This window comes from Pyrgilauda ruficollis, unplaced genomic scaffold (assembly GCF_017590135.1).
Source record: "Pyrgilauda ruficollis isolate IOZ18807 unplaced genomic scaffold, ASM1759013v1 scaffold201, whole genome shotgun sequence".
In the NCBI taxonomy this organism is placed as follows: Eukaryota; Metazoa; Chordata; class Aves; order Passeriformes; family Passeridae; genus Pyrgilauda; species Pyrgilauda ruficollis.
The window spans coordinates 292,038-313,260 of record NW_024519319.1 but is presented as its reverse complement, the minus strand read 5'-3'; the positions used below and the strand labels follow the sequence as shown (position 1 = coordinate 313,260).

Genomic DNA, 21,223 nt, shown 5'->3' with positions numbered 1-21,223 from the left:
ACTATGGCTGCTGCATCCTTGGAGCTTTCTGTCTAGGCAGAAGATTTATTCCATAGAAACACAGAATGGTTTGGGTTGGAAGGGACCTTAAAGATCACATAGTTCCAAACTTTCTGTCGTGGGCATGGACACCTTCCAGTAGATCAGGAAAAGCAAAACCAAATCTTAACACACTGAAGTTAATTGAAATAGCAAATAGCTCCTCCCCACCTTTTTTTTTTTTTTTTTTTAACAAATGGGAGTACAGGTTTTCCGATGCAATCAGAAATTTGGACAAGAACCACTTAGCATCACCCTAACAGGCCAGACAAGAATGTAGGGTTCTGCCATGAAAAAGCTGTGTTCCACTGAAATTCTCAGTTAGGTAACTACAGTTTCAAAAATACTGTAAGGATTTTATAATAGATCAAAAACTACAGGTGGGAATAAAAGAAAAAAAGTTACAGACAATGAAAGTATGTTGTTCAGCAAGCAACCCCTCAAGTGACTTCCATCTCAGTGCAAAAATGAACAGCAAAATCAGTAAAAAGTAATACAGGGAATACATAACTAGAAAAACGAATATTTCTTTCTAAATGTGAAGGGATAAAAAGTGTGGTTGTAATCTGAAGAGTGCAAAACACAGATAACCTTATTCATTATATAGCTTCTTACTATATTCAAATTTAAAAAAAAAAAAAAACAAAAAACTCTAAGGTTCCAGAAAAAAACTAAGGGTGGGCTGACGGAATCAGCTGATTGCCCTTTGCCTGTTCCAGCATCCATAAAGCAATGCTCTTGGGATGTGACACCCTAAACTGAATTGCCAGGTGAGCAACATGGGGGGGAAAAAAACCCCAAAGCTAAACAAAATTCTTGTCTTTTAGCCGTGGAGCCACAGTGTTTTCCAGGGAGCTGGTGGGGAAGCTCCTTTCCAGCTACTTTTCCGATTATAACCACACTTCCAAGCGCTACGGGGACGTGCTCATCTCTACAAGAAGGGGCGGGTTTGAGACGCAGCAAAGACACAGGTTCCTCATGCTAACAACATCTCAAAAGCAGCTTTCAACAAGAAAAACTAAAACATACCAGGCAGCATTCAGAGAAGGATTTTTTAGGAGGCCGTGCAGGAGGGGGTGGTCCCTGATCCCACTCCCAGAAGGCCATTGAGTTCTGACGAAGCAAAAGCTCCTCCGATGGCTAAGAGGAGGCAGATGCCCCAATGGCAGAACAGCCAGAAAGAAAGAGGAGACAAAGCAAAAGAAGCATGCATATGATCCACAGCCAAAAAAAAGAGAAAGTAAATAAAAGTAAATACACGACAAAGTACTGAGAAGGCTCTGCTGCCATATACAAGCAGGAGGCACTGCTTAAAATATATTGCAAAGCCATGTTAGCAAAAATAGCAACAAACAGGTACAAGCGCTGTTTTGCTGTGTTTCCATGAAACATCATTCAAAGCTATGGTTGAAGAGTCCTCTCATCCACTCAGGTTCTTTTGGAGAGCAAACTCCAACGCAGACCAGCTTTACTGAGTGAGTTTTACCACAAAACAGCATGAGTGTTATATTTTTGCTAGTGACATACAATAGAAGCATATGGACATCAATGGAAAAATGTGGCAGAAAATATTTCACGAAGGATGAGGAACTGAAAAGATGGGAAAGAAACACATGTATGTGACTGACATTTATAAGATGCACGGGAGTTTCCAAGCTTTAGGCATAAAAAGGCCCCAAAGTCTTAACCTTTCAAACAGGCATACTCATGTCAGAAATCTACATATGAGAAAGGGAAAAAAGAAGTTTCTTAAAAAAAAAAAAAAAGGAAGAATCCTGCCTCATTCACTTCTATATGGCTGACATTTATTCAAGGACTTGACTTTTCCAGAGACTTCCATCCTGGCCAGAGTTTGGCAGCTGCACTGCCAGGCTCTGCTGTCTGTGTGCAGTAACACAGCCAGGGTTAAATCAGCAAATAATTTCTCTGATGACAAAGGGGCTGTCTTGTTCCAAAATAATAAAAGCACTTCATTTACGTTACGTGCTTTTGTTGTACAGTTGTACAACAAGTGGAGCGGCATCCAAACGGCTAGAGACCCAACCAAACCATACACTAGCCACAAAACTGCCCCAAGTAATCAGCACATTGTTGTCCAAACCTCCACCTCCTGGATCACAGCTCGTGCTGCCCTCAGATGAGGCCACCCACCTCCCTCATGTCGTTGTCCAGCCCGATGTGCTCCGAGTGCTGCCGTAGGCGGTCCTTCCTGCGCTGCGTGGTGGCGCTGCGGCTGGCCCAGCGGCTGGGAAAACACAGAAAGGAGACACATGTGAGCAGAAGAAAAGCAGCAGGGAAAGCCAGGAGCTGAAGGACATCCAATGGGTCTGCAGCAAAAGAAGGGAAAGCCCAAGCTTGGACCTTGCAGTAAACACGGGTGCGAGCTGGTGCCCAGCCACCCCAAGGGAAACCACCCAGGAGGTGACAGACCAGCACTCGGCCAAGGGACAAAAATCCCAATGGAAACGTGCCCAGCTGCCTGCCAGGGTCTCCAGTGAGAGCTCCTGGTACCTGAAGCACAGGCCATGCCATAGCATTGACACCATCACTAGGCAAGTCACTGTGCTTAGTTACCCAACACCACTGCTGCATTTGATGAGGTTTGACAAAAACAGCACCTTCAGCAAAAGACAAAATACAATGATTTATTTTGAGTAGCAATTTCTATGATTTTGCTTTTCTGTGGGAAGTGCTACTTCTCCTTTCTCCACTTTCTGTGGTACTTCCAGAGACAAACTTCTCTTTGCAATTTTAACAACTGTTACTGGGTGCACCTATGTCTAAAGGTTATAAACAATACTGATGTTCCTGGGATTAGTCATGTTGCTACTCTCACCTTATCTTTTTTTTGCATTTGGTTTCTAAGTATCACAGAAAGCCTGGGGTTTTTCTATGGACGCCCAGCTGAACTTTATCCACACAGGTGGCATTGGTGAGGACAGTCTCCAAATCCCAAACCCATGTATTTCTGTGTGCACTCCAAACAAAACTATATACAAATAAAATTTGGGATCTAACAGTTTGGGCAAGGAGTTTCAGCAGGCGACACATACAGATGAATGCTTGGGGAGGAAATTCTTGCGCAGAGCTGGACTTGGGTTCTGACATGTTGGGCAAAACACTGGGGATGTGCAGGGAGGGAATCTGACCCAAGAGTAGCACAGGGATATAGCCCCTGGTGACCAAAGAAAGGCATCTGTTTCCAGAGAGAAGGACTTTGCAAATGTGTACATAACTATCTTCATCAGTCCTTCAGAGTCAACCAAAGACTGAATTTTGGCTCACCACAGAGATACAAGGGGAAAAAAGCCACAGGAACTGTTGTTTAAATAAGTCAAACTGATGTCCCATCGTACCTCACAAAACATCTAGAAAACAAGTACAAAGGAAGAAATCTGGGTCTGCATGTAATTATGGTTCATCACCTCAGTATCCCATATGAAAACACTTTTATTTTTAGAGCATTTTTTTTTTTTGTGGCCTCAAGTCTCTGCTAACAAAATGAAACAGCCCAATAGGTGTCTGCACAGCAAATACTGATACCTTCCCAGAGGAACACATCACTGACATAAGTGTCTTTGCACCTCCAGACATCTTAAAAATGTACAGCCTGTGTTTAATAAGTCACCTTTTTTTTTTCAGAAGCAACAGCTAAAGCCTCGTAAGATGACAAAGAGGGGGAAAATAAACCCTTACATTTTAATAATCTCAAGAAACAGAAATGTCACAGAAAAACTCTGTTGAACAGAAGATAGCAGATATTAATGTGACTTTAGCCACTTGGTTCTGGAGACCTTCCATTTATTGCAAGCCAGGACCATGTTTATGTTTCACACAACAGAATGCCAATATCACATGGGAAATTTAAGTTATAGATCAAATATCACTCCATAACATAGTTTTTCTGCCTCAATTTACATGGTTGTTTTCTGAATTCTAGACAGAGCTTGGATCCATCTCCACTTGCATTTCTGCATTTACTGCAAGATGAAAGAATTGATTTAAGTGTCCTTTGAGGGAAAACATCTCACCACAGGTGAAAGCAGAACAAAAGCCACAGAAAACACCACCATTCAAACATTTTCAGTTCATTCCAGAGCTGTACTTCATCTGGGAGACAGCACAGACCATTTTCCAGGTTATTAATCAGAACTGTTTGGACATTTTAATAATACAAAGGTGAAGACTGTTGGATGTTTATGAAAAAAAAGACTGCTGCTTATTAGCTGGAGCAATTACACACAGTGAGCTGCACGTTCCCTCTTTTCCAAACGCTAAGTTGAGGAAGAGGAGCTGTTGAGTCACTCGGTGAGGTCTGTACATTCAGATGCTGCTCTGAATCTCTCTGGGAGGTTTTGTGAAGATCTAACAGCAGATAAACAGGATTAAGCGGCTAAATCTTTTAAAGCCTTTTCTTTACTGGGTCACATAGAATTTTCCCAAAACAATGCTTCAGTATTACAATAACTATTCCCTCTCCTCAGCAGTCACTGCATTTTAAATTGCTCTTGAAGTGATTTTAAGGGAGATTAAAGCCCCAGCGGTCACACCACCTCCCTATGGCTGCTGAAATCCCGTGTGGGTACCTCTGCTGGCCCTGTCATCAGCTGCTGCTCTATTCAAACCTCAGCCCAGGTGCTGCCAAAGCAGCAAGGAAAGCTGTTCTCCCTCCAGCAGCCCTTAGACTTGGGTTTTTCAGATAACCACTGCTGCCTGTGTCCCTCCTCTTCTTGTCCTGAGGAGATGAAGCCCTCCTGCTGCTCAGCCTGGATGTGACCCAAGGACTCCACAACCCCAAAAATGCCTTCTCCCTTTGAGTTTTTTGCTGGCAGGGCCATGAGCATGAACTACTGGCATGTTTCATTTATTCCTCACAGTGCAGGCATTGCTACAAGCACCAGGTCTCTGGGGATGGAGCAGGCAGCTTGGGTCCAGTGCTGCAGGGAGCCCAGGGACAAGCTGCCTCCATGGAGAAATGAGGAAAGGCTCATTTCAGTGTGTCTGTCTGTATCTAACTCCCATATCCACAGATGAATGCTCCTCACCTCCAGGGACTGTGGAAAAGCAGGATATTTCAGAGCAGGGACCAGGGAAGACTGTGCTCAGTTCAACATATGGAAATGAAGTAAGGCACCTCCAACTAAGACCTTTGTAATATAAAAGCAGTCAAGTCAGCATCATTTAGTATCAAATTAGAACCAACAAGCATAGGAATATGTTTGCAGAGGTTGGAGGGAATGTAATGGCAACATTTGAAACATCCCACGTTAAGTATCATCTTTTACATTTCTATAATAAAAGAGGTAAGGCACTCAGCAGCAAAGCTGCACTGTCAGAAACCATCTAGCAAGACAGCACCTCACAGCAGGGACTGGCCATGCTGTATCGTGACCATGTGTACATATCTCTTTCTTCCCATACCTTCTCCCTGGCCCCCCTTTTTAAGTTCCCTGGAGAAATGAAGAAATTATGTCTACCCAAATCAGACATGCGTCTAGCAGGCAAGATTTATATTGCAAAACATGAATGTGTTGCTAGAGAACTTCTTTCTCAGATGGATTTAACCAATATTACCATCACCATGAAAATCACTATTGTAATTTTCAATCCATTTACAGTGATGACAGAGAGAAGAAAAGAGACAAATACACTTGTCTATAGGACAGAACCTAAATCTCCTCATATACACCATCTCATGAGGCAGGCTGCTATTTAGGTCTGCTAATCATGACAATACCCATTTTACCTACTTAGGTCCATCAAAGGAGTTACCTGAGGTCTGCATTCACAAATTAGCACGCAGCTGTAGTACAGCCTCCAGCAAACCCCCTTAAAACAGGCACACATTAAACACACACAGCCTGCACATGCAAACTCTTTGTAGGGCTCACATGTGTGGGACTGTACACAGAGATTCCAAGTCAAACACATGTCAGACCAAACAAGAAAAGGAACATTGAAACTGAGCTCCACCTGATCATGGATGGGCTAACAGGGGAGGGGATCCACAGTGTGAATCTGCTCCACAAACATGGCTCCATGGTAGGGAAAATAAAGGCCTAGATGGAGACTTAGGCACCTTTTCCATCTCTGTCGTAGGGTGACATAGGAAAGCTCTGAAACTGCCCATTGGATGGACAAAAATTAGTAAAATGCCTTAAAGAGAGTGGCCTTGCACTGACAGGTTCTTCCATCAGCTCACAGGAAAAGAAGTGATTTTAAAGGGTGGCACACACCACTGTCATCCGCTGTAAGGCAGAGCTGTACTGAATCGGCAACATCACCTGCCCTGAGGAACCACTGTCCTATGAGATATTTAATTTGCAAGTCCCTTGAGACAGGAGCACTATTCAGAGAAGACCAAATGGATAGTGAATGCAAGGATTTCAATGCCCATTTTTCCCTGTCAGGTTCAATTCTGCACAGCTATGTTAAAATGATATATTAACTCAAAGAGGTTAATTGCACATTTCCTGCCTTGCACCAGCTGAGCAGAGGATCAGTAGCTCAGGAGACTCACCCATCAGGTTCCAAGTCACCACAACACATATCTCCTAACTCAGAAACCATCTTTAAGCACAGGTTGTCAGTCACACTTCATTCCTGAAAATGAATGTATTGGAGTACAAGTGGTTCATATTTTCATTGCACCCACCAGTGGTTTGCTACATTAGGTTACCTAAAGTATAGCAACTGCTTGTTTCAGATCTTCTTACGTAAAAGGTTAGCTTTTACTACTCACAAAATTTAAATAACCTCAGTGCTGTGTGTGGATGGCTCATTGCTGACTCATTTTGTGCCCACCTAGATGCACTGCAGAGATGCCACTCTAAATTACTTGCAATTGTTTGGCTTGATTAAAAAAAGATGATATCTTCATTTAACACAGCCTTAAAACAGTACCCAACAGACAGGGGGTTAGTAAAAGGTCATATAATATGAAGCATTAATTAAAAGAAAAAGACCATTTGGCATACAAAAAATAATTTAGTTAAAACCAGAACAAATTCTGTCATCACACAGAGACACATCAACCCCTTTGTGTTATATATACATCATATTTCCTTTAAAATCATTACCTGATGTTAAATGCCAGCAACAAGCAAAAAAAAAGTCCTGTTTAAAAATGAGGAGGACCATAGCCCCAGGCAGATAAATCCTGCACAGTTCCCACCTTGAAGGAAGGGGCTGAAGATGAAGGCCACAGGACAGTGCCCACCAAGTCATGTCATAAAACAGAGCAGAAAAATGAACCAATTCCATACACTCCTACTGCACAGGTTTTGTAAATAAATACTGACACAGTGGTCAGATCAGCAAAACACAGCTCTGGAACAAATGCCTGCAGAAAGCAAACAACTTCTGAAATGCTTCGTGGGTAAGAGCAATGCATCACCCAGCAAAAGCCTGAGGTTAGAGGCCAAGAACAGTGCGATCTGTGCTTGGAGACCTGCTCTGTGCCCTCCTTTGGGGACTGCTGCAGGAAAGGCAGGACTCAGGACAGACCAAAGCTCACAGGAAGATGGGATGCAAGTGAGAGGGCTCAGGTGATAGAAGTGGCCAGGGCAGGAAAGAGGAAACAAGCTGGGCAGGACAGTAAGCAAGGAGGAAAGCAGGGCTCCAATAAAGAAGTGGGAGGGAAAGCAGGCTTAAACAGATAGGAAGGCAAAAAAGGGTAATTAAAGCCATTTTGTAAATGTGTAACAAAGCAATCCCTTCATTTGAAAACCAAAAGAAAGAAGAAAAAAATGCATTCAGTTGTTCTTTGAAGGCATTCAATACAAATTGCCAGAATGCAAATATATTCCCATGCCTGGGAATCACTGTTTTCCTCTGCAATATTTAATCTCATTTATCAAGCTTCTTAGTACGAATTAAGTTACAAGGTAATCAATTAGATTGAAAACACAGCTTGTTTCATTGTTTTAATTCTGCACTGTAAGCATATCCCCCCTAATTTAACAATTAGCTAATCAAAAACCATGAAGTGTTTATGTAGCTTGGCTTTTTGTCATTCAAATTCCACTCCTGCAAATGCATCAGCCAGTGGAGTTCCAGCTACAATTTTAAAGCCTGGCAGAAAATGCACACAAGGAAGAAGGGAACACATAGAAACCACAGTGTGGTGCTGGGGTCTGAGAAAGGAAATGAGGGCTCTGGAAACCACAGCTCTTTTCCAGAACAACAGACAAATAGCCTGAGGGACTGCAGCCTCTTTGCTCCTGGGATGCTTTCTAGGAGGACTTCTTTACACAGTTAGAGCATCGTGGAGGGGATGCTTTTGTACCCAGAGGAAGCTGCAGCTGCTCCCTGTAGATTCAGAAGGTTTTCCCATGATGTGGGAGATGTATCAAAGGCAAGCAGCACAGAGGGAGCCCAAGTGGGATGTTGCTGCCTGATGGGAAGGAGGGCAGAACTGGGGGATTGTTTTGGTTTGGGTTTAGTTTAAGTTGTTTAAATCACATATAGGATCTAGAACTGAAACTAGAAATGTTTGTTGTCTGCATTGTATTTGTGATTTAGATACAACGTCTTACACATGTAACAGTAACTTACACCAGTAACTGACAGAGGTATTTTCAGTGCTCCTCCTGCTTACAGGAAGGGAACAGCTAGATAACATTATGAGCTCTGGTTATAAATTTGTTAGTTTATCAGCCCAGAAAGGGAAGCAATAAATTCCTGATTGCTGGCCACTGAGGACATGTTTTCATTAAAACAGCTTTGAATTGTTTTATTTGCTACTGTCCAGCAACAGCTGACTGCAACATGGGAATTATTCCCCATTTCCCATACACTTCCATACAAAATTCAGGACAAAATTTGCTATGTAAAACTGAAGCCTGCAAAAATAATTCTCATCTACACAGCAATACTCTTTGCATTAATTTTATAATATAAACACACAATAGCTACACCTGAGGAGTCTGGAAACGTAGCTGGAATGTTCTCTTAGCCCATGCCCATAGGCAAAGCTCCAGCCCTGTAAGTAAAACCTATCTCCAAGAATCATACACTGGGAAATTCAAATTAATGGAAGGATATACTTCAATTGATTTTGTGGTCAGAAGAGTCACGCTGCATTTGCAGAAGGCAAGGAAAAGCTGTTCTATACATGGGTGTTAAATCAGCACAATTACATGTCCTAAATGGGAGAGAAAGAGTCTTCTCAGCTGCTCACATGAAAACCGGGCAGAAGAAAGATACAAACAGATGGTCTTGAGATTTTCCAATTATAAGATTTTTTGGCAACATACAACTGGAGAAATTCCAAACATTTGTCACTTTGACATCACTATGTGGTTAGGGATGGGATTTTGGTACTTACAAATTCTGAAACATGCTGCGATCGAAATCAAAATCACCATTCAAGGAGTGAAAGTCATTTTAGAACAGGTACCAATCTAACAGAAGCAAATTTCAAAAAGCATAAGGAAAACCATTTTTAAGTGATGCTTATTCATAGATTCACTACAATTTTGCAATAGAGACAGAAGATTTAAGCAACTTTAAGCAGGCTGGGCACACTCACACTGTTGCTGACACTGTGAAACTGAAACCCACCCATAAGGATAAGAGGCAGACTGCTAAATACAGCATCTCACAAGATGAAGAAATCCTCCATTCCTCAAAGGACCATTACCCATACAATTCTGTCTCCATTTGCAGGACGCCTGAAAAAAGGCACTTTGAAATATGCATTCCTACTTTTTGGTTGGTTCTAGGGTTTTAAAAATTTCTTTTCAAGAACTCCATTTCTTTAACATTCAGTGCTTAAGGTTCTCTTATATTATCATTTGCAATTCTTATTCCTAGCAGGTTATTCAAAAGGGCTTAGCTAGCATTGGAATGCACAAAAGGTGTTTAAATAGAAATGAGTGGGCACCTCATGCAGAAGCTCAGAGCAGTGTGTGTGCATGCACATGTCTAAAACAAGAGGTAGCTTTAACATTTGGACAACTGTAGCCTTTGAAGCTCTTGGATTTACCTGTGCTCCCACATTTTGACTACCAGAAGCTGAAACTGAGGGCTTCAGCTGATAATTTAATGAGTTTGTAATCAGTGGAGCACAAATATTTCACTTTTGAAGAGGGAGAAACCCCTTATTCATGGGTTTTGCAGGAAGAAAGATTAAAAATAAAGGAACTAACAGCACTTACTTTGTATTATAACTGTACAGATGTAAAGTGTATCAGTGCCCCAGGTTCCCATTTTGCATTAGGTAAATGAACCATGTAATGGCATGCTCAATTCCACAGCTATAGGTACCACTACCCTCTTATCAAAGTGCACCAGAGAACCTTACCAGACTCAAAAAAGAAACCCAGGTACAGAATCACATACTTTCCACCCTCACCAAGTTACTATTCCAGGGTATTCCAATGCGGCAACTGAAAGAGAGCTACAAAAATCTCTGGGTCATGTAATAACAGCTAAAGAAAAGAAAGGAACAGAGTGGACACTAATTTCATTCTACATAATGGTGTGAAGGTTTCAACACCAGAATTTCTTTCAGAATCTGAATTTTGGCTTGAGTTCCCAAATTACTGTATTTAGTGCAAAACAATTCATTTGAAACTTGTAAGGCCAATTACAAAACAACAACTATGTATGAGAAGGCAGAGTAGTTACCACTCAATAGAAAACAGCAGTGAGGAATCTTCCCCAACAGCCAACGCTTCCTGACATAACCCAAACTATGGTTATATTTTCAAAAGTCACAGCCCATGAAATGGGCTGAAAAAAACCTGAAATGGAAACAGGTTAGTTAGTTTTCCATTCATTAGACATTCAAAACTAACAGGCTGTTAGTTTTCCATTCATTAGACTGGCTATATGCCATCCAAAATTAGGACTTCTGTCCAGTGACGTGAAGCATTTGTATGAGAAACTTGTTTTTAAATCCAGGAAATAAAACCTGCGCTTACTTGTTATTGGTGGGTCCCGTTGCCAAGACATCTGATTGCAGCTTTGGGAAAAATCCTTGTTCATACTTCCCCTGGCCAATCTTCATGTCGAGCAGGTGAGGGTGGATGGCCGTGTGGTCAATCTTCATCAGCCGCTGCTCGATGGACTGGGCTGCAGGTGACAGTCACAGGTGAACAACTGCGTCACCACCCATCACAACAGCAGTGGTCATGCTCAGACCCCTGGAAACCCACTAGAGAGTTAAATGGTGACCTTGGATACAGAAATCTGCCACTCACAGAGGTGAGGAGACACTTGTGCTGTAGGTTTTTTTATTTTGCTTTTAGTTTCTTTACCCAACACCACGAGCAAGTTAGCTGTTAAGCAAGCAGGTATTTACAGGAGCCTACGAGATGCATTTGGAACTGGCAACAGCAATGCAATCTTTCCCTGAAATTCCTTGTTTGATTTCAAGTCTTCTTCAGCAGAACAGACCTCCAAAGGCCAGCTGCAACCCCTGTGGGACTGGGCACCTTGCTCAGCTCCAGACACGCTCTCTGGGCAGACGCTTGCAGGGGGACACCTGAGTTTTGCAAACATCTGCGACTATAATTATCCTCCTCCTGGATGACAGGCCTTCAAAAAGCATAGCTAACTGTAGTAAGACCTGAGCAGCATCAGGAGGATGAGCAGATTCTTGGAAACAGGGAAGGCTATGGTAAGACAGCTTAGGTATGTTATATATACATGGTAAGATAAGGGAGAGTGCTCCCCAGGAATCTCAGCTCCACTGAAACTAAAGCGGTTCAACCCTTTGCTTCAAGGACTTGAGGTTTTCAATCTCAAACCTCAAGCAGAATGAAAATTAAACCTGTCACCCTCTTAACTTGTGAAGAACTTAGGAAAGGAGGTGTATGGGCGAATTCAGCATTTAATTAGCAACTTTAATATTCAACTCTTTCTAGCCCATCTATTAACGGGCAGGCCTGTTCTTTCAGCGTATCACAGCTACAGAATACATATGCAAAATGTGGAAGCTAAATCTGTTTTCCATTTGTTAAGAACAACATAGAACTCATTTCCTATTTTATAAAACTGTGATGGGAAAGAAGCTGTCACAAGACTTACATACATTATCATTAGAAACTCAGCAAGCATTTTTTCTTCTCTGAAAAAAAATAAAAATCACTTTGTATGGTTCCATTTCGGAGAAAAGGAGTGGGTAGTGTGGGGTCAGAGGATTTGAAGGGTTCCAAAAATAGTTAAACAAACAGGTGCTGGATCAGTGCTGGGGTCACATATACTGTGAATGGTAAATATGAAAGAAAATTGGTATTACTATCAGTTTGCTGCTTTTCACAAGACAGAAAATGAGGTTCTGGTGCCACAATATCTGCCAAAACTAGACGCTGAATAGACAAATGACCTGCAAATTAGAATTGGGTTTAGACAGAAAAATTTAAACAGACACAGATTTCTATTTCTGACATGTTTACAGCAAGTAAAACACTGAAGGAGTTAAACAAAAAAAAAAACCTATGAGAAATATGTTTGCCCTATCTTACTAATACATGTCCCAACAAATTTAAGAGTATAATTTCCCTGTATTACTTAGAAATTAAATAAATACTTCCACAAGCATTAAGTAAGAAATTAAAATATAATTTGGAAAGGCATCCCATGACAATAACAGAAAAAACTTCCAATCCTTCAGTATAGTGTACATTAACGCTGAACATCTACTGCTGGAGGTACTAAATATGCCACACAGGATTACATCCCTGTCCAGCATCCCCTGCTGCTCTAACCAAATGGTGTAAGGCAAAACCACATCTTTTTATGGGAAGGGGGAGACAAGGCCAGTGGAGCAGATACCGGGGCTCGACTCCTCAGTGTGGCTGGCACTGGTCCCACCACCAGGGTGAAGGAAAGCTCTCCTGGCAAAGGAACAGGAGCTGCCTGAAATGAGCAACTGTGCGCCAGTTCCATTTGGGTTTGGCTTGATTTTATTAAAGGCTCCAGCCCAGGAGAGCTCAAAGAGAAGGTAAAGGCTCCTGCCATTTCTGGTGTTTAACAGCATGCTAAAGTTGCTGCTGAGATAGATAAGGACACTGCTGAGTCCTCCTCAGGTAGCTTTAGGACTTCATCAATTGCAACACTCAGATGACTGAGGACCTATATTTCTTGGTGGCTGACATTGTACTTTTGAATATTTTACCAGCCCGTCTGAACGTACCTGCTTCTTTCAAAGTGCTGCATTTCTGGTAGTTGGATGTCCGCAGTGCAGGGGCCCTGACATTATATAGCCTTATTTTCTCAATTCGGGAGTCAAAAACTCGTAGAAATGGGTCCTTCTCTTCCCACTGGGACATTATCTTATTGTCTATGAAGGTTGCAAACATCTGTGTTTCGATGAAGTGTGAAAGGAATGGGAGGTAAGGCTCGGGTTGGTCCGAAAGGAAGGAAGCCTGAAATACAGAACAGCTCATTAGTGCCACGTTCATGCCTAGCACCGGTGTGCCCAGCCATCCTTCAGCAGAGAATCAGCAGGAAGGCTTGGACAAGGCTTCCCCCACTGCAGAAACCCCTCTCAGAGAGCTGTGAATCCATCTACAAAGGGGTTTGGTTCACAACTGTAAGAAATAAGCAGTCAGGGAGGCTTTGTAACAGCTGGAACAAAGGGATATCGAGTTACTGAAGTAGTGCTCATGCTGCCTGCTTTTTCAAAGCAAAATAGCAGCTCTTACCCCCAGGAATGAACCCTGTGAAATGCATGGCAGATCACATGCGCCCCTGTGGGACCTCTGGTCTGGGCATTGTTGCCTGGGACCATATCACTTAAGGTGTCACACATATCAAGGGGTGCACAGTGCTCTTCAGCTAATGCTCTTCAGCAATGTTACACAGGGCAATTAATCACAAATTTCCAATTAAAATTGACTGTGCGTCTAAATCTCTAACTGAGCTTTGAAACCCTAAACTTAACAGCCCATTTTATTGCAGAAGCACTAGCAGAGACTGCCTAAACAACCCCATCCTTTTCAATGCTGCACTGTTTAATGCCTGAAAACAAACAAACCAATAAAAGGCATGGCAGCAATTTTTTAAAATCAAAAACTGACTCAGATCAGTATTTAGTCTGCTCCTCACTGTTTGTTCATCCTCTTAACCTTTTCCTTAGAGAAGGACTTGGACCTAAAAAAGATGATGGCTAAGAACTCTATCTGCTTTGTAGGGTCACTCAGCAGCTGTGCAAGCTTCCCAGCATTTCCCATTCATTTTGGTATCCTACCATCTCTTTATAGCCCCATTTCTAATCTCAAAGGATTCCTTTTCCCTCTTGTGCATACACAACAATGGAGTCATAACAACACTGTTTAAGTGACAACCTTCTTCAGGTAACATTACCCATTACCAAAACCTCTACCATGAGATTAGGAAAAATTAAAGATTAGATTTGGTTTTTTATCTCAAGTGTGCACCTCTCCTCCCAACAATGAAAAATAAGAAAGACAGAAAAAGGAGTCACTTTGCATTGCTACCCTTCCACCAAGCCCATAGGAGCAGCCCCACAAGCTGGGCAGAAGCCTGCCAGCTTGGTTTGTACAAGCCAGGATGGCTCTGAGCAGCTCAGTGGATGTGCTCTGATTCACTCTGGCAGGAGATCTGGCCCTGTGTAATGGAAATGGACAAATCTCGCAGTGAGGCAGATGAGGAATGGCAGATTAAAGAGAACCCAGGCTATATATAACCAAACACAGCTATCCTCCCTCCCCCTTTTAGATGGAGACACGAATACATGGCTATCTTTACTTTGTCAAAGTTTTGCATTTGTTCCCTGTTTGTCAGCCACGACTCCATGTCGGGGGAAGCCTGGATGACGAAAGCCTCGTAGTCCGCGAACATCTGCGTGAAGCGGTTGGCGAAAACCTCGCGGAGCTGCACGTTCAGTTTGTAGTCCCTCAGCTCCAGCTCCTCACACGACAACTTCCCATCCTTCTTGTCTGTGAGGGGGGTGGTGATGGTCATTTTCTCCATGGTCACGCCTGTTCTCTTGGCCAGGGCTTGCAGGCGGGCGATCGTCTCGTTGCCTTTCAGCAGCTCGTACATGTTGAGGGCATTGCTGGGGATGTTCCCGTTCTTCTTGTCGTTCACCAGGTCGCTAAGAACCAAGTTCTTGAGTTTGGTGGCACTGTCACTGCAATGCAGGTTGCCTTCTGGAGGGATCCCAAACTGCAGGAGAACCTCAGAGATTTCCTGGATAAACTCCAGCTTGTTGGGGAACTGCGGGAATTCCTCCGGCAGTTCGATGAAATGGTTATCAATGTCTACAAAGCACAAGTTTGCCTGAAATACAAATGAAAGTTTCAAAATGGACACTCAGCACTGAACTGGTTCCCCTGCGATGTAGCCCTTTCTCCCAGGGTGCTTCCAGACAGAAGGGTAAGTGCACACATATGCAGGACACTTTAGCTGTGCTATCTAGCCTGTGACATTTCAGACCTCAGTAAAGCTGAGGGTCAACTGGATGACAAATAAAGGCTCCAGCATTCTCCTGTTTCCCCAGGGCACGCAGACCCCAAACTTTCCACTACAAAGATTTCATATACCCTCCCGGAGCAGCCAAGGACACACCACCAAGCAGGAAATGCAGCACCTCTTCTCAGCCCAAGCAAATACCCTTTGCGTGAATTACTGCATCTCACAGACACATTTATTTTACCAGGATCCAACTGCAAGAAGCCTCTGCAGCTGTGCTACCAGGGAATGAGATGTTCAGTGAGAAAGATGATGCTGCTTCAAGCAAAACTACAAAAGAGGGTCCCACAGAAATCCTTTGGGGTTATGTCTGAGTACAGCTTGTTCACTAGAGGCCAAGTCTAGTCTTCCCACTCCCCTGACCCCCTGTTTCCATGGAGGCTTTTAAAAGTGGCAATTCCTCTGCCTGAGATTTAAAGAGAGTGCTCTTAGCTTTGCTATGAATGGAGATGGGTCTCAGCCTGTAAGATTAAAGTGAAGACATTAATCTAGCAGAGCAGATACTTTTACTAGGTAAGCGTCAATGGAGGGATAGAAGAACCCCACATAAAAATTAATTACATTGCAAATGCACCCTCAGGAATAATAGCAGAATGAAAAACAGTAATTGATCTTCTGAATGGTGGCTTACATCTGAAATTCAGTGTCTGAGTGCACTGTGCTGAGTAAAATCTTAAACCAGGTCAGATTCCCAAGGTACTGAGCTCTGATGTGTTTTATCCTGGCATAAAACTGCAGAACAGGAGATGCAGAAAATCCACAGGACAGCAGCAGGTCTTTGTTAGCCTGATTTGGCCATTAGCACAGCTTCTCTACCTTCTTCTAGGCACTTTTAGTGTTCTTTACTTCTTATCAAACATCCTAGACTGATCTTCAGGTTATATGAAGACAAATTATTTATTTTCCTTCATTTTTGAGAAGTTAATCTTCAGCTAGACAATACATTCCACAGCAAATATGTTTGTAATATATTGGATATTTCAGGGACATGTTTATTAACATTAATCACCTTTCACATAGGTACTTTAAAGCATATTAGGATTCATCTAGTAAAGGATAAGTGTCCCTTCAGCTTTTTCATATTAAATGTAGCCCGTACAAAGAAATGCATTTCTTCATACAAAGCAATTTGCTTTATTTAACTATGTAGCTATTACACAGTTGTGGTATGCATCAGTACAGTTCTTTAGCTCAGGGACTGCCTTCTTATCTATCAATATTTCATTTCAAAGGCTTTTTAATTTCAGCTCTGCATATCATTTACAAAATTTGAAAAATGAGATTTATATTCAGAAAACCCTTGGGGAATTGGTCTCACTTCTCTCTTCAAAAACATCTGATGATTAAAGTTAATGCAGGGAGATTAGTAACCTTAAGACAGCATGATGGCCAGTTGTTAGAATTTTTATCTCTAACAAACAAATGGTTTATATTTAGAGCAAGAGCTTGAAAAGCTAGCCCCTGGCCTGAACAATAAAGGAATGCTGATGTGAACTGCGTTTCATCGCTGCTCGATGCTGAGGGTTATTTTATTTTTTATTGTCTAGAGCAATTTGAGATTCAAGATCTTCCCTGTTCAATGTGTCTTTTCTTTCCCTCTCTCACAGTTACTGGACCTGTGGTATTCATAAATGCTGGTATTTTTCACTCATTCAAAACATCATGGAGGGGGCAGATTCCACCCTACTCTGACTTTTCTCTCCCTGGTGATATTTGTTACTCCAACGATACTGCACTACTAAATACTGTCACATTAAAATTTTAATTTAAGGAAAATGACAGCTTAATCTGCTAACCAAAAGCATGTGACTAATAATTTCAAAAATCACAGTAATTATGTAATATTAGCATGGTTTTACTGAGGAACATAGCTAGATAGCAGCCTTGCTTCCACACCAGTGCAGATTTCATGTGCTTCAGTCACTGTATCCATGAGGTAAAACTTGACTTTCAGTTCCATGCCACTGAGGCTGACTCAGCCACCTTCATGCAGTATGTAAAATAGACCTTTATTAAAAACTGTATTACCCTGCCCTGTGTTTATCCCTCCACTTCCACATAAAAACTCTCACTCCCGTATATTCTCCTCTGCTGCTGTTCCCGTCTGCCTTCTCAGTCAGAGCAGGTATTTGGAATCCTTAAGGACTCTGCCTCCAGGAGAGTGCCCCCAGCACAGCCACTGCCAGGAGATGTTACTGCTGTATGAACAGGTACTTTTGGGGTTCCCACTGATTTTAAGAAGAAAGTTAAGTTTAAAAGCATATGGCATGCTCTGGTTCCAGTCACCCTCTGGAATGCAGACAGTGGAGCCATTTCCCAAAGACATTGCTGTATGGCCAGGTTAATATGTGAAGCAGCTTTAATCACCTTTGCCGAATTTTGAGGAGGAAAATCTACATTTCACTCTCTACCACTCCCAAGGATTTAACCCTGAGGTTAAGAGGATGACCTCTTCTTCCTTTTCTTTTCTCTCTAAGTGGTTCATAGGCCCAGTATTAATGCAAGCCTGGCTTGTCTGAGGCCAAGACAGTGGTCTAGTAAGAGACCAGGAACACATGGGCTCAGCCACGGATGGGATGGGGCTGGCAGGACACGGCACACTCTTCCAGCAGCAGGGGGACAGGTTTGCACCACCTAGCAACTGCACCTGAGACCCAGAGCCATCGAGATCCTCCCCCAGCAAAATGCTCTTTAGCCCGCTGTCAGTAGGACTGTGACACTGATGGAGTAACAAAACCTGGTGGAGCATGTGGTGTAGGGAAAGCCGACCAAATTTCAGCTTTGTCACCACAAACAGGAGAAAGAGAAACATTTAGAAATCAAAACAGTAAGAGGTACTCATTAACTTCAGAAACGGACCAAGAAGGGCTGTGGAGACTTCCCTACTATCTGACTGCTGCTGGCAATCAGTATCCACAGTGCCAGAGAAGCCTCCTAGCACCAGACATCATTTCCCAGCAGTAATTCACACATATATTAGTCAGACATTTCAGGACAGCAGCCCCAAAGGTGGACACTGACCTCCTGAGGCAGCTCCAGCTTGGAGCGGTCGGTTCCCTCCTTAGACTGCAGCCCCATCAGGTAGGGAACAGGAGCATCCAGAAAATGCAGGAGAGAGGCAGGAAGGATGGGGACGTACACGTGCTGCCACTGAAACGGGAACAGCAGCGTTGTGATTCCCTCTGCCACCGTCATCAGCCGCTGATAATCTAGACATGGGAGAGAAAGACAGATACTGAATTATCTCCCTGTGTTCTGCTTTTGAGATCTGTTTGGCAAGGATGTCCGTGACAAAATAAGACAGAAACCATGTTTATATGATAAGATGTTGTTTGGAAAATAAGACAGTACTTAAAAACCTTCAACATTATTTAAATCTGTTAAAACTCATTCCTCCCATAAAGAAATAGCTGAGCATAGATATTCCTACCTTATCTAGACCTATTCTGCCATTAAATTACTAAAAAGATACCAAAAGTTCTGTCTCTAGTACAGGATATTAATACTCTAATTCCATAACAAGCCTGTATTTTTACATGGGAAGAAGAGAAAGAAGTGAATTTCAAGGAAACATTGTGGTTTCTCACTTGCTCCTGCCTCCCTGCTTCTGCTCCAGTTGCTACTATTTCCAAAGCTGAGTGTACTTTCCACATACCAGCATTAGTTTACAGTCCCTATGTATACAAAAGCAGTGCTTTTAAGTTAACTCCAAACAAAAGCCCAATATAAATTTAGTACTCAAATAAATTCTGCGCAGCTAGTGGACTTACATTATGTTACCTTCCCAAATTTTTATTTAACCCACTAGTTCATTGCTTTGAAATATTTTGATTTTAGTTAGCACATGGTGCATTATTTTTTAAATTAAAATTTGTTTTGATTCAGCTGAGCTGGATGTTTCAGAATTTGGGTGACAGCAAATTATTTATCAAATATCCAGCTGGCATGATGCAATACCACAAGATATTTATTTATATAAATGAGGGGATAAATGTTTAATATAAATAAATAAATCACATACTGGTCTTAAAGAGACAGTCATCCTTACAGCAAATCTCAAACTGCAGACCATCCATCTGGAAACAGGTAAAGACCCCTGGGTTTGTAAACTCCATGGCAGAGTCCAAACCCAAACCTCATCAGTGCCAGGCAAGTCTCACAAGCTCTGGCTTGAACAACCACAAGATTCTCCCTCTCACGGAGGCCAGACCCAGATCCTGGGTAACACTTGGGTTGTTGTCCATCTCTCCTAATCCTCTCTGCCCCACTCCAGGACATGAAAGATACATGTATGAACACCCTGGTCCTGAGTCAGGTGAGAAGGCTTTTTCCTACAGCCACATTGACTGCTTTTGCCTGAAGAGGAGCCCAGCTTTACCCTTCCCATTTCCTGAACATCCGAGCCCGAGACCTTGGCAGACACCAACAACAGCAAAAGCGCTGTCACCTGACACTGCTCAGCTATTAGGAGGTCACTGGGAAGATGTTCTTGAATAAATATGCAAATTACAGCAACAAATTGCATCGCCTATTCTCCTTGCTAGCAGCTCTCTGTGGAAAGCCAGCCACGATCTGCAGAAGGTCAGCTGACAGGGCAAAAACATTTTTCATCTTGTCTTACTAACAGCTATTCAGTCAGTCTGCAAAATTATTGTCACGCATACAAGTCAGTCTCAAGGTTACACCTCCAAAATACTCCCAGCTACGGATCAGTTGCTTATGAATCCCTGCCCATGCACTGGTCTACAACTACACACGTGCATTCCCTGTCTTGTTGAAAAGCACTTACACAAACTCAAGTTTATAATACCTACTTGGAGAAGCTTAGGAGTCTCACAACGTTTCATAACTCTGAAAGCTTTTAAGATCAAAAAAATCAAATTGAAAAAGCAGCACGTCCTAGTATGTGAAACACATTCAAAACCTGCCCTGATCTACACAGCCACATGAAGAAACAGGTCTTGGCCAAAAAGTTGCAAGGATCATTTTGGATAAGGGCACTCAGCCCTGGAAATGAATGCTGATTTTTCTCTGGTGCTACTGTTAATATTTAACATGGTCACTAGCATAAATTTTGTAACCAATTTACTATGAGAAAAGCTGATTAAAAAAAAAAAAACACACCCAAACTAGTGATGACCAAATTATTAGGCTGTTATCATCTAGCAATGCTTGTCAGTAATTAGCAGATAAAAAACGTTTATGTACCCAGCAGTTATGACTGAAGAGAGGGAAGTTCCAGCTTCCTCCAGAAAAATAATATACAGAAATCTGTAAATATTTTTTGTTATCTGTTTAAAGAAGCCAAATTCTAATTACTTTTTACATACTTTCAAGCCTGTACAAGGTTAGACTCCTATCATATAAAGCCTGAAATAATTTTTGATGGAGAGATTCTTATACCTATCATCATTTGAGGGAAGCTTACATGGTTACTGAGGACAACCTGGAAACAGTGGATTGAGGAAATGGCCTCAAGTTGTGCCTGGAGATGTTTAGATTGGATATTAGGAAAAAATTTCTCCACTGAAAGGGTTGCTGAGGATTGCAACAGGCTGTCCAGGGAAGGGGTTGAGTCACCATCCCTGGAGGCATCTAAAAGACATGTAAATATGGCAATTAGAGACAAGATTGAGTGGCAGGTTTGGCAGTGTTAGGTTTACAGCTGGAGCTGATCTTCAAGGTCTTTTCCAACCAAAATTATTCTAAGACTCCTCACGTTCAAAGTTCCATCTCT

The 21,223-nt window shown here is 42.3% G+C and overlaps 1 protein-coding gene across 4 annotated transcripts in view; it reads right to left on the bottom strand.

Annotated features, from left to right (window-relative positions):
* Window positions 1–21,223, bottom strand: part of DENND5B (DENN domain containing 5B) — a 105,458-nt gene that overhangs the window by 21,203 nt on the left and 63,032 nt on the right. For 2 of the 4 annotated variants that reach the window (XM_041467183.1, XM_041467184.1), the window contains 7 exons: window positions 18,508–18,695; window positions 14,761–15,294; window positions 13,184–13,415; window positions 12,287–12,373; window positions 10,968–11,118; window positions 2,191–2,284; window positions 1,069–1,179 (listed from right to left, as the gene is read on the bottom strand). In XM_041467183.1, the coding sequence (XP_041323117.1) occupies window positions 1,069–1,179; window positions 2,191–2,284; window positions 10,968–11,118; window positions 12,287–12,373; window positions 13,184–13,415; window positions 14,761–15,294; window positions 18,508–18,695 (1,397 nt within the window). The remainder of the gene's footprint in view (window positions 1–1,068; window positions 1,180–2,190; window positions 2,285–10,967; window positions 11,119–12,286; window positions 12,374–13,183; window positions 13,416–14,760; window positions 15,295–18,507; window positions 18,696–21,223) is intronic. The other 2 variants (XM_041467185.1, XM_041467186.1) reach the window with 1 other exon arrangement.